We start from the raw sequence: 13,683 nt of genomic DNA on the forward strand, positions 1-13,683 counted from the left end.
CAGAAAGTTAAGTACTATAGCCCGGACTTCTCCCTTCACTTTTAGTCTATTTTTTTATATTCCGCAGAACCAGCATCCACTACAGTTCCAATCAATCAATCCAAGTTTATTTATATAGCCCTTAATCACAAATACATCAAAGAGCTTCACAAATTACAAATTAACTGAGTTACCTACTCAGTGGCCTAGTGGTTAGAGTGTCCGCCCTGAGATCGGTAGGTTGTGAGTTCAAACCCCGGCCGAGTCATACCAAAGACTATAAAAAAATGGGACCCATTACCTCCCTGCTTGGCACTCAGCATCAAGGGTTGGAATTGGGGGTTAAATCACCAAAATGATTCCCGGGCGCGGCACCGCTGCTGCCCACTGCTCCCCTCACCTCCCAGGCGGTGGACAAGGGGATGGGTCAAATGCAGAGGACAAATTTCACCACACCTGGTGTGTGTGACAATCATTGGTACTTTAACTTTAACTTTAACTTTTTTAAATCACAACAACATCTGATCCCACATTCGGGCAAGAAAAAACTCCTCCCAATGGGAACAAAAAGAAAACTTGGAAGGGACCCCAGATGTGGGGTTAATGCTGTGACTCCAGTCCATAGGCAGGTCAGCAGATTTTGGTCTATTTATTTTGTCAAAGTTATAAGAGCGTTCTGCTGTTTTTCAGTCAATCAATCAATCAATGTTTACTTATACACTACCGTTCAAAAGTTTGGGGTCACATTGAAATGTCCTTATTTTTGAAGGAAAAGCACTGTACTTTTCAATGAAGATAACTTTAAACTAGTCTTAACTTTAAAGAAATACACTCTATACATTGCTAACGTGGTAAATGACTATTCTAGCTGCAAATGTCTGGTTTTTGGTGCAATATCTACATAGGTGTATAGAGGCCCATTTCCAGCAACTATCACTCCAGTGTTCTAATGGTACAATGTGTTTGCTCATTGGCTCAGAAGGCTAATTGATGATTAGAAAACCCTTGTGCAATCATGTTCACACATCTGAAAACAGTTTAGCTCGTTACAGAAGCTACAAAACGGACCTTCCTTGGAGCAGATTGAGTTTCTGGAGCATCACATTTGTGGGGTCAATTAAACGCTCAAAATGGTCAGAAAAAGAGAACTTTCATCTGAAACTCGACAGTCTATTGTTGTTCTTAGAAATTAAGGCTATTCCACAAAATTGTTTGGGTGACCCCAAACTTTTGAACGGTAGTGTAGCCCTAAATCACAAGTGTCTCAAAGGGCTGCACAAGCCACAACGACATCCTCGGCTCAGATCCCACATCTTTTTTTAAGGAACTTCTGCAAAAAAAAAAACTAGTCTAAGATCAAATGTAAGTCTCTCACAAGTTTGTTTAACTGAACTCGCGAGCCACCAGTTAAATAGCCCACATAAAGAAAAAGAGAGGACCGAAAGCGGAACCTTTAGGAACAGCACTAGTACAACTAAAGAAGTTGAACGAACAACTGACTGCATCTGAAGTAAAAAAAAAAGCAACAGCAACAACTTAGTTGTATAAATCACATTACGAGAAACATGTGTAACTGACAAAAAGGAGAGGACTTAAAGGGGTTCTTTGAGGAACGCTTCACTCAAAAGTTTGGACCCCCGTGTTCTATGTTTGCTAGCTTAGATTTATACTAAGACTTCCTTTTTACTGTCATTCAAATTTGAACTTTACAGTACAGATAAGAACGCAATTTTGTTGCATTAGCTCATGGTAGTGCAGGATAAAAAATCAATAAGGTGCAGATATTAATAAATAGATTACTGTACAGATAAATATATTGCACTTTTGCATATGCATACGCGTTTATGGATGTATTTAATATTGTCTTTTGGCCCCCAGGCAGGCGGTTGAATAGCCCTGTAGTACAGTATACTGTTTGCCTGTGCAACATTACTGTACTTTGTGTACAACAATTGCATAATTATTTTGTATATTTTTTCCCCCTCTTATAAAATACTAACCTGCTGCAACCCAAGACCCAAGGTGGTGTAACGATATGCTACAAACACATGAGGGTATGTACCCAGTGGTTGAATTCCTATGCAGGCACACTGCTTTTATCCTTTCAAATTCTTATTCATGTATTTTACGTGAACTACAAAGTGTTCCTAAAAAGCAGACCGAATAGGGTTTCCAATCTCTGGCTTCCCCTCATCACAATTGCTAGCTTTGACCACAACAAGCTTAAGGCTCTGGGTATGGCTCTGTACCGTACCAAATGTTCCATATCAAATAATTATGAATACATAACAATAATAAAAATGGATTAGATTTATGTAGCATTTTTGTAGACACTCAAAGCGCTTAACAGAGAGAACTGAGAACCCATCGTTCATTCAATCAACATTCACATTTTCATGGTGGTAAGCTATATTCGTAGCCATAGCTGCCTTGAGGTAAACTGATGGAAGCGTGGCTGCCAATATGCGCCTACGGCCTCTCTGACCATCACCAAACATTCATTCACATTCACACAAGTGTGAACTAGACTGGGAGCAAGGTTGGTGAAGTGTCTTGTTTGTGGCGAGCATTACCACTAATGTTTTTTTTCTTATAGAGCAGGAAAAGGTTAGGAATAGGTTTGCTGTTAGATTTCTTATAAAGCGCCCTGTCTTTAAATTATTGACAATTTACATGCGTCTCTACTAGGGTTGTACGGTATACCGGTATTAGTATAGTACCGATATACTAATGAATCATATTCGGTACTATACTGTCTCTGAAAAGTACAGTTCCACCCCCGTCGTCGTCACGTCGTGTCATTGCTGGTTCACGAGCAGACGAGCATGTTCGGCAGCGCACAATCACGGAGTACTTATAAGCAGACACAGTGTGTTGACAGAAAAGAGAGAACGGACATTTTGGCTTAAAAACTAAGGATAAAGGTGAAGTTATAACACTGAAATGCCCTCAGGAAGAGGTGCTTTAAGACATGGCTAGCTAGCTAGCGGCTAAAGTCCAGCCCCAGTCGGCGGTGTTTTAGCTACTTCTAAATCACTAATCCTCGCCTCCATGGCGACACATAAAGTACGTTTCTTACAAGTATCATCCCTGCAGGACGAGGAATAGCTAAACATGCTTCACTACACACCGTAGCTCACCGGCGTCAAAATGTAAACAAACGCCATGGGTGGATTTACACCTAACATACACTGTAATGATACCAAGTACAATAGCTTATCTAGTCGATAGTACTATGATTACGTCAATATGTTTTGGCATCACAACATCTTATTTCGTTTAAAAAATATATATATTATGTTTATAAACTCAGGAAATATGTCCATGGACACGAAAACTTTGAATATGACCAATGTATGATCCAATAACGACTTGGTATCTAATTGATACCCAAATTTGTGGTATCATCCAAAACTAATATAAAGTATCAAACAACAGAAGAATAAGTGATTATTACATTTTAAAAGAAGTGTAGATAGAACATGTTAAAAGAGAAAGTAAGCAGTTATTAACAGTAAATGAACAAGTAGATTTATAATTCATTTTCTACCACTTGTCCTTAAAAATGTTGACAAAATAATAGAATGGAAAATGACACAATATGTTAATGTATATATATCAGCAGAAAAATTAGGAGCCTTTGTTTGCTTACTTACTAATAAAAGACCAATTGTCTAGTATGTTCACTATTTTATTTAAGGACAAACTTGCAAAAATAAACATTTTTAATGGACCTTAAGATTTGTTGTTAAAATAAAGCCACTGATGCAATTTTGTGTGGTCCCCCTTAATTTAGAAAAGTATCGAAAGTACCAAAAAGTATCAAAATAATTTTGGTACCGGTACCAATATATTGGTATCGGGACAACACTAGTCTCTCCATGTGAAATATAGGATTGCGAGACCTTACGCAGAGCGATCACCATACATATGATCTAGTGTTTATTTCTCATCTAGTTACCATCACAATTCTGTATGAAATCAGAGTTTGTGTCAAGAAAACATAGTAAAACAAGGTAGGACCTAACTTACAAAACCATTGCCTATACATTGTTTGTTTTCAGCTTCAACCGTGTCCATATTACAAATATCCTCCTATCATCCGAATCATCCCAGAACCCAAGATGGTCACCTCTGCTGAAATTAACTACTGGGATGAATTCCGCGCTCATTAAAGTCTCGTCTTATCGCCAGTTTGCCGATCGAGATTAATGACTTGTAATAATGATGCATACCTGTGTGGGGACATTCACTTCAAGGATATTTAATCAAGCTTCTCCTTTCTTTGTTCACGGCTAGTTTCATAATTGGGATGCAGATTGTCGGGGAGTGTTCCTTGTCCAATACATCATGTGTCTTATAAAATGCACCTCATAAGCTAATAACATTATGTCAACACTAGATAGCAATGTGATTTACATTAATCTTACATTCACTTGCAAGGAAAACGATAAGGGGATTTTTATCTGACAAAATTACAACCCATTAAAGTTTTAATGTTTACTGTGTCCAATGAATATAATGTTAGTTGAAATAGTCCGAAGCTTTATGAGAACCTCCAACATTAGATCATTTTACCTCATAGGCCTATATAAGACTATACGTCAAACCGTATAAATAATAAATCATGTTAGGGGCACACTGACTCACACTGACTTGCAATAAGGGGACTAGCACGTCTGTCATAAACACAGCAAAACCTATTTTATTGCTCTATAACAGCCGCAAATGTCATCAAAAACTATTGTGATTTTTTTTTTTCAAACCTAACCAGTTCAAGAGTTATGTTTAAAAGCAAAAGTAGATTTTTCCCCTCAAATATATTTTCACACATACAGGAAAGAACTTAAGAATTTCAAGAAGTCAAATAATTTGAAGAATTCCAATTATTTGACAAATTACTGTATTTTTCGGAGTATAAGTCGCTCCGGAGTATAAGTCGCTCTGGAGTATAAATCGCTCCGGAGTATAAGTCGCACCGGCCGAAAATGCATAATAAAGAAGGAAAAAAAACATAAGTCGCACTGGAGTTTAAAGGCCTACTGAAATGAATTTTTTTTATTCAAACGGGGATAGCAGATCTATTCTATGTTTCATACTTGATCATTTCGCGATATTGCCATATTTTTGCTGAAAGGATTTAGTATAGAACAACGACGATAAAGATTGCAACTTTTGGTATCTGATAAAAAAAAGGCTTGCCCCTACCGGAAGTAGCGTGACGTAGTCAGTTGAACATATACGCAAAGTTCCCTATTGTTTACAATGATGGCCGCATGAAGTGAGAGAGATTCGGACCGAGAAAGCGACAATTTCCCCATTAATTTGAGCGAGGATGAAAGATTTGTGGATGAGTAAAGTGCAAGTGAAGGACTAGTGGGGAGTTGAAGCTATTCAGATAGGGAAGATGCTGTGAGAGCCGGGGGTGACCTGATATTCAGCTGGGAATGACTACAACAGTAAATAAACACAAGACATATATATACTCTATTAGCCACAACACAACCAGGCTTATATTTAATATGCCACAAATTAATCCTGCATAAAAACACCTGCGTGTTTGTTATGCTAGCTCCTAGCTCCTCTGCTAGCTCCTAGCTCCATAGAACACGCCAATACAATTCAAACACCTGATCAACACACACCATCACTCAGCCCAAAAGACCGTTTACCTAACCCAAGGTTCATAAAGCTTATATATTTTTAAAAAGTTACGTACGTGACGCGCACATACGGTCAAGTTATCGAATGTTTAGCAGCCAAGGCTGCATACTCACGGTACCTGATATTCAGCTGGGAATGACTACAACAGTAAATAAACACAAGACATATATATACTCTATTAGCCACAACACAACCAGGCTTATATTTAATATGCCACAAATTAATCCTGCATAATAACACCTGCGTGTTTGTTATGCTAGCTCCTAGCTCCTCTGCTAGCTCCTAGCTCCATAGAACACGCCAATACAATTCAAACACCCGATCAACACACACAATCACTCAGCCCAAAAGACCGTTCACCTAACCCAAGGTTCATAAAGCTTATATATTTTTAAAAAGTTACGTACGTGACGCGCACGTAGGTACGGTATGTGTTATGCTAGCTCCTCTGCTAGCTCCTAGCTCCATAGAACACGCCAATACAATTCAAACACATGATCAACACACACAATCACTCAGCCCAAAAGACCGTTCACCTAACCCAAGGTTCATAAAGCTTATATATTTTAAAAAAGTTACGTACATACGCAAAAAAAAGCCAAAGCTGCATACTCACAGTAGCACGTCTGCGTCTTTGTCATCCAAATCAAAGTAATCCTGGTAAGAGTCTGTGTTGTCCCAGTTCTCTACAGGCGTCTGTGTATCCAAATCAAAAGTCCTCCTGGTTAGAGTCTCTGTTATCCGAGTTCTTCCATCTTGACTGCATCTTTCGGGAATGTAAACAAAGAAGCGCCGGCTGTGTACTGTTGTGGCTGACTACGTTCGAAAAATACGTCCATTTCGCACCGACAACTTTCTTCTTTGCTTGCTTGGCTTCCTTCTCCATAATGCAATGAACATGATTGAAACAGATTCACGAACACAGATGTCCAGAATACTGTGGAATTATGAAATGAAAACAGAGCGTTTTCGTATCGGCTTCAATGTGGAAGGCATACCCGTGTTCGCCGGGCTACGTCACGCGCATACGTCATCCGCAGAGGCGTTTCGAACCGGAAGTTTAGCGGCAAATTTAAAATGTCACTTTATAAGTTAACCCGGCCGTATTGGCATGTGTTATAATGTTAAGATTTCATCATTGATATATAAACTATCAGACTGCGTGGTCGGTAGTAGTGGCTTTCAGTAGGCCTTTAAGTCGCATTTTTTGGGAAAATGTATTTGATAAAACCCAACACCAAGAATAGACATTTGAAAGGCAATTTAAAATAAATAAAGAATAGTGAACAACAGGCTGAATAAGTGTACGTTTTGATGCATAAATAACCAACTGAGAACGTGCCTGGTATGTTAACGTAACATATTATGGTAAGAGTCATTCAAATAACTATAACATATAGAACATGCTATACGTTTACCAAACAATCTGTCACTCCTAATCGCTAAATCCCATTAAATCTTATACGTCTAGTCTCTTATGTGAATGAACTAAATAATATTTGATATTTTACGGTAATGTGTTAATAATTTCACACATAAGTCACTCCTGAGTATAAGTCGCACCCCCGGCCAAACTATAAAAAAACTGACTTATAGTCCGAAAAATACGGTATAAATTTCGAAGAATTACAAAAATGTGTATGATTAAAAAATGTTCAAGAATTTCAGGTATTGGAAGAATTTGAAGCATTTCGATAATAAATAAAAAATCAAGAATTTAAAAAATTGAGAATTTGAATAATTTCAAGAATTCCAAATATTTGAACATTTTGAATAATTTTAGGACATTTTAAGAATTCCAAGTATTTGAAGAAATGCAAGAATTTGTAACAAAGTAAATAGTTTATATTTGACATGATGATACTTCTTGTTTACTGCCTCCACTATTTCACATTCATCATCCAACGTTTAAGAGTACTTGGAGCTTTGCGTATCAAAATTAAGTTTGTAAAAATAAATAAACAGCATTAAACTGGAAATTAGTTTAATTACTACGACTAAGTAAAAAAAAAAAAAAAAAGGCAAGACAGTTCCACTAATCTGCCTTCTTCTGCACACAGATGCCACACAAAAATTCCTACAAATCGAACGTTACTTTAGTTTTTCTTTCTCTCCATTGTCAGGTATGTTGGAATAAAAGTATGCAAGGAATATAAAATAAACAAGTTATGTTGCACAATCTAATGGTGGCTGAAACTATGAATACAGTGTTTCAGAAAGGCCCCAATTGTGTTCAATTAATCAGCGTTTGACAGCCCAGCCCCTCTAAAGTTCCTAAGGACGGTCGCTTTCCACATCCACGACTAAAATAGATCCTGTGAAACTTTATTTACTTGGTTAGTGTTTGGTGGAAAAAAAGCGGGGTATTTAATGTGTCAACATAAATGGGAAAATTCTTGTAAAAGTTCATGCCGGGGAAAAGGGCCGATTGAGACTGATGATGGAAAGTAGGTATTCAAAATACAGTTAAACGTGTACTGATTACTCAAATACTAATTAGTGTTGTGTAAAATAACTGCCAGATTGATTTTCAGAAACCAAACAATACATACAGACAACTTGTAAGTAACATTTCAGTAATCTGGACACCATATGTCAGCTTTTAATTTGGCCTGCCGAGCAACATCCATATAGGCTTGATGGAACCATTCAAAACAAGGTTGCTGATGTATGCAGTACTCCCGCCACTCCACAGGGGGCAACAGCGTAGCATATGTGTCACAATGAAGCAGCAATAGGTGAGTAGAAGAAGATGGCACTACTGACCCTGAACATTTTTTTTAATAAACCACGAAAATCTGACTTTTAACAGCTACTGGTCAACAAAGTATGAATGTATTGAAATTGGTGACTTTGTGATGTATTTTGTTTTTTCGGTTGTGTTGTTTTTGGCGATCAAAACTGGTTAAACACATGCAGCGCTGAATTCCACCAGCAGAGGGCAATGAAGCTTCACCTTAGGTGTGTTTGCTTTAAACCACGTGTGCAATGTTTGCTGTGTGTATTAACATTTAACCTTCTATTTTATTTATGTAACATACACAATTGACATTTATGTAAAATACACAATGGACATTATACTTTTGTTTTGTTTAAATGCTCAATCTTACAAACCAAAATAAAAGAGGACGTATAAAGAAATAAAACTACGGAAGAAAAATAATTCAAAAGAAGAAACACAATCATCAGCAAAACTTAGCTTCTGTTTCTTCATGTTGTTAACTATTTGTCTGGCTGCACACGCTGGAAACAAGTAGCGAGGGCGGAGTAATGAAATAATTGACAGTGCAGTGTTGAAAGCTGATGTGATTACTTTGTAAATAAATAACGCATTCTCAAAGGAATCTGACCTGACCTTTTGATGTCTGGCCCCCGCAGAAACTGCGGACCTCTTTATTATGCAGTGGAATAGCGCTGATATATGTCCAAAAGGTCAGGGTTAAGGTTGTACGGTATACCGGTATTAGTATAGTACCACAATACTAATTAATCATATTCAGTACTATACCGCCTCAGAAAAGTACCGGTTCATCACCCCGCGAGCCCCCGTCGTCGTCACGTCGTGTCATTGCTGGTTTACGAGCAGACGAGCATGTTCGGTAGCGCACAATCACGGAGTACTTATTAACAGACAATGTGTGTAGTCAGAAAAGGGAAAATGGACGCATTTTGGCTTAAAAACTAACGATACAGGTGAAGTTATAACACTGAAATGCCCACAGGAAGAGATGCTTTAAGACATGGCTAGCTAGCTAGCGGCGAATGTCCATTCACAGTCGGCAGTGTTTTAGCTATTTCTAAATCACTAATCCTGGCCTCAATGGCGACAAAAAAAGTAAGTTTCTTACAAGTATCATCCCTGCAGGACGAGGAATAGCTTAACATGCTTCACTACACACCGTAGCTCACCGGCCTCAAAATGTAAACAAACGCCTTTGGTGGATCTATACCTAACATCCACTATAATGATACCAAAGTACAGGAAAGTATCTAGTCGATACTACTATGATTACGTAAATATTTTTTAGCATCACAACATCTTCTTTTGTTGTTTTCAAAATGTATTTTGTTTATAAACTCAGGAAATATGTCCCTGGACACATGAGGACTTTGAATATGACTAATGTATGATCCTGTAACGACTTGGTATCGGATTGATACCCAAATTTGTGGTATCATCCGAAACTAATGTAAAGCATCCAAACAAGAGAATAATAAATTATTACATTTTAACAGAAGTGTAGATGGAACATTTTAAAAGAGAAAGTAAGCACATATTGAACAAGTAGATTAATAATGATAATAATAATTAATTTTCTACCACTTGTCCTTAAAAATTTTGACAAAATAATATAATGGAAAATGACAATATGTTACTGCATAAATCAGCAGACTAAATTAGGAGCCTTTGTTTGCTTACTTACTACTAAAAGACAAAGGACAAACTTGCAATAAGAAACATATGTTTAATGTACCATAAGATTTTTTGTTAAAATAAAGCCAATAATGCAATTTTTTGTGGTCCCCTTTATTTAGAAACGTATCTAAATAATTTTGGTACACGTTACACAGGGGTGCAAATTAACACTCGCCAGTCGCCATTTGCGAGCTATTTTTAGCTTTGGCGAGTAAAATATTTGCCTAACTTGCCACGCTGGCGAGTTGAAAAAGTGAGGTTCACAACAGCAATAATGCAGCGCTTACCGGTACCTAAAGCAACACGGAGATCATTATTTTACCAAGCACATATTTGTTGTGATGTCACGTTCGACGTTCCGTAGACTAGTTGCTAAGAGACGGCAGTTAGCTAGCCTAGTAGTTAGCTTAGAGCGCGCACTACAGGGATATCTCTCAGGCGACAGTCACAGAGTGTACCGGTAACGTTACTCGAGTCTTAATAGCTAACAATCATTCTTCCTAGCCTTAAGCCTATAAATCTTATCGTTATGTGGCGCTTCCTGAAACCCATAGCTAAAAAGGCACGGACGGAGGAGGAGGAGGAGGAGGAGGAGGAGGAGGGGGGTCGCGATGCGAATGCTGCGAAACCCAAACCGACCAGCGCTGGAACTGGGGGGAGAAAGTTTCAGACGAAGTGGCTATACGACGATGCAGGGAAAAAACGCGACTGGCTGACTGTCAAGAACAACATCATGTTTTGCACTGTGTGCACAACTTTTGGAAAGGACAAAAAAAGTCAGGCGAGTCACTTTGTTGTGGGCTGCTCCTCGATGAAAGTTGAAAGTATAATATCACATGAAGGCACTCGCAACCACGACAAAAATATGAAAATAAAGCAAGCCAAGTCTGCCCCACTCCATGAAGCGCCCTCGGTGCAAGTTCTCACTAAACTCTCGGACGTAAACACCCAGAAGATGAAGCTTCTTTTCCGAAATGCGCACGCCATCGCCAAGAAAGGTCGACCCATCACCGACTACGTCTGGCAATGCAGGTAATTGTTAGCTGTGTCCTGTGTTTATATTTACATTACAAATGCCATGGATGTAAAGTGACAGTTTAATGATTGTGGTTACACATCGACAGTGACAGTGTTGATATATAGTTTGATGTCTGGATGTAATGTTACAGTGGCAGGATTGGATAGTTTAATGATAGTGGTAGCAGTGTGCTGCTGATATATTTTCATGCCATGTCTGGGGATTTAATTGGTTTTAATGTGACGTGAACACTTCTACATGGCGGAATACAATGGTAAAGGAAATAGTTTGTTTTGGCATTTGGCGAGTAAAAAATATGGTTGGCGAGTATGTTTTTTCACCTACTAGCCACTTGGCGAGTTGGTCAAAAAGTTAGTTTGCACCCCTGTACACGTACCGGTTCCAAAATATTAGTATCGGGACAACAGTAAGAAGAAATAATGTAAATCCAAATAATCTGTGCAAGACACCCAGAGACTCAGTCAAAAACATGGGATTCTTGTTTTGGGCACTCAGTTCCGTGCGATGATATGCAGGCCAAGTTTGTAATGTGCAATGTTTGGCCGTAAGATAATGGAGAAGGTATATGACATGTTGTAAATAATTTAGTAAGAGGCACTGATTTCAAAGATAACCGACATGGTGTTATAATTACCGTATACCTAATCTGATTCCATTTCATTGATAAACAGTGGCGTTATTATGTGCGACGAAGACCAGGCTTTTAAATTGGCCACGACAGCTGCTTAGTCTGATGGTATTCGAAGGACTTCGAAAAGCAGCACCTTAAGCATTCAAAAAGCTAAAGACAGAGGAGTCTCAGAGATATATATATTTGAGAGTCATCCAAGTGTACAAGGTCCCTAACAATGACTGTTCCTGTTCCTGCACAAAAGCCCACATGAGTCAGAGCGTCTTCTGAACCAGATGAGAGGAAACAATGTTTCTAAACAGAAAGTCAAAGCGATGGTGATCCACTGTGGTGTCACGTTCTCATATTGTGGGAGTTTAATCTCATTCCAACTGACACATCCCAAGGCAGATTTGTTTGGAGAACAACAACAAAAAAATAATCAAAAAGAAGGAGGGGGAATAGGACACTTTGAGGAAGATTCTTGACAAGCTTTATACTATTTAGATAGCGCTCTTTTTCTCTCCTTATCTGTCTGTGTTTCAATGTGTTTTTTTAGTTTGTTTTTTTATAAACTGAGATTATTTTAAATTATTTGCTGGGGTTCAGACTATGCTGGCCACAAGGCTTTTATGGAGTAATCCCCCACAAAGCCTGTAATAACCTGTCAGTTCATCCCAGCCAAATAACCACCCACAAAAAACAGACAAGACTAAAGTCACCCTGAGCAAAACATTGCAGATGTTTATTTATTACTATTTTTGTTATCGGTTTTCATCGCAAAATTCCACAGTATTCTGGACATCTGTGTTGGTGGGCTGGCGTAGGTGGATTGGTAATGTTTTTAGCATAGCTCTGTGAGGTTCCGTTGCTAAGTTAGCTTCAATGGCGTCGTTAGCAACAGCATTGTTAAGCTTCGCCAGGCTGGAAAGCATTAACCGTGTAGTTACAGGTCCATGGTTTAATAGTATTGTTGGTTTTCTGTCTATCCTTCCAGTCAGGGGTTTATTTATTTTGTTTCTATCTGCAGTTAAGCCCGATGCTATCACGTTAGCTCCGTAGCTAAAGTGCTTCGCCGATGTATTGTCGTGGAGATAAAAGTCACTGTGAATGTCCATTTCGCGTTCTCGACTCTCATTTTCAAGAGGATATAGTATCCGAGGTGGTTTAAAATACAAATCCGTGATCCACAATAGAAAAAGGAGAGAGTGTGGAATCCAATGAGCCAGCTTGTACCTAAGTTACGGTCAGAGCTAAAAAAGATGCGTCCTGCACTGCACTCTAGTCCTTCACTCTCACGTACCTCATCCACAAATCTTTCATCCTGGCTCAAATTAATGGGGTAATCGTCGCTTTCTCGGTCCGAATCGCTCTCGCTGCTGGTGTAAACAATGGGGAAATGTGAGGAGCCTTTCAACATGTGATGTCACGCTACTTCCGGTACAGGCAAGGCTTTTTTTATCAGCGACCAAAAGTTGCGAACTTTATCGTCAATGTTCTCTACTAAATCCTTTGAGCAAAAATATGGCAATATCGCGAAATGATCAAGTATGACACATAGAATGGATCTGCTATCCCCGTTTAAATAAAAAAAAATCATTTCAGTAGGCCTTTAACTTTAACTAGTAGAAAAGGGTCTATTATTAGTATCGGCTTTTTCTCATTTCATTAAATATTTTTTGCTCTTTTTTCTTGCATTTTTACTGTTTTATTGTTGTTGTTATTTTAGACACACCTGTTTTAGATGAATATGACTACTCTAATACAGAGTAACTGGTAAGTAACTTCTGATTTAGTTGCTATTTTTTAATGATACTTGCACGACTGGTGTGCACATATCTGTGTGTGTGTGTGTGTGTGTGTGTGTGTGTGTGTGTATGCCTACCCTTCTTGAGACATCGACAAGGAAAAGTACCTTCCATATGAGGGTTTGAGGTAATTCTAGCCTGAGTTAGCCATTCCTTTTCCACTTTT

General features: G+C 38.4%; 1 protein-coding gene across 1 annotated transcript in view; it reads left to right on the forward strand.

Moving 5' to 3' along the window:
• Positions 1-10,589: 10,589 nt before the first annotated feature.
• LOC133659133 (uncharacterized) overlaps positions 10,590-13,683 on the forward strand; it is a 30,503-nt gene continuing 27,409 nt past the window's right edge. The window contains exon 1 of the mRNA XM_062061868.1: positions 10,590-11,092. Within this exon, the coding sequence (XP_061917852.1) occupies positions 10,590-11,092 (503 nt within the window). The remainder of the gene's footprint in view (positions 11,093-13,683) is intronic.

Source organism: Entelurus aequoreus, linkage group LG10, assembly GCF_033978785.1.
Source record: "Entelurus aequoreus isolate RoL-2023_Sb linkage group LG10, RoL_Eaeq_v1.1, whole genome shotgun sequence".
In the NCBI taxonomy this organism is placed as follows: domain Eukaryota; kingdom Metazoa; phylum Chordata; class Actinopteri; order Syngnathiformes; family Syngnathidae; genus Entelurus; species Entelurus aequoreus.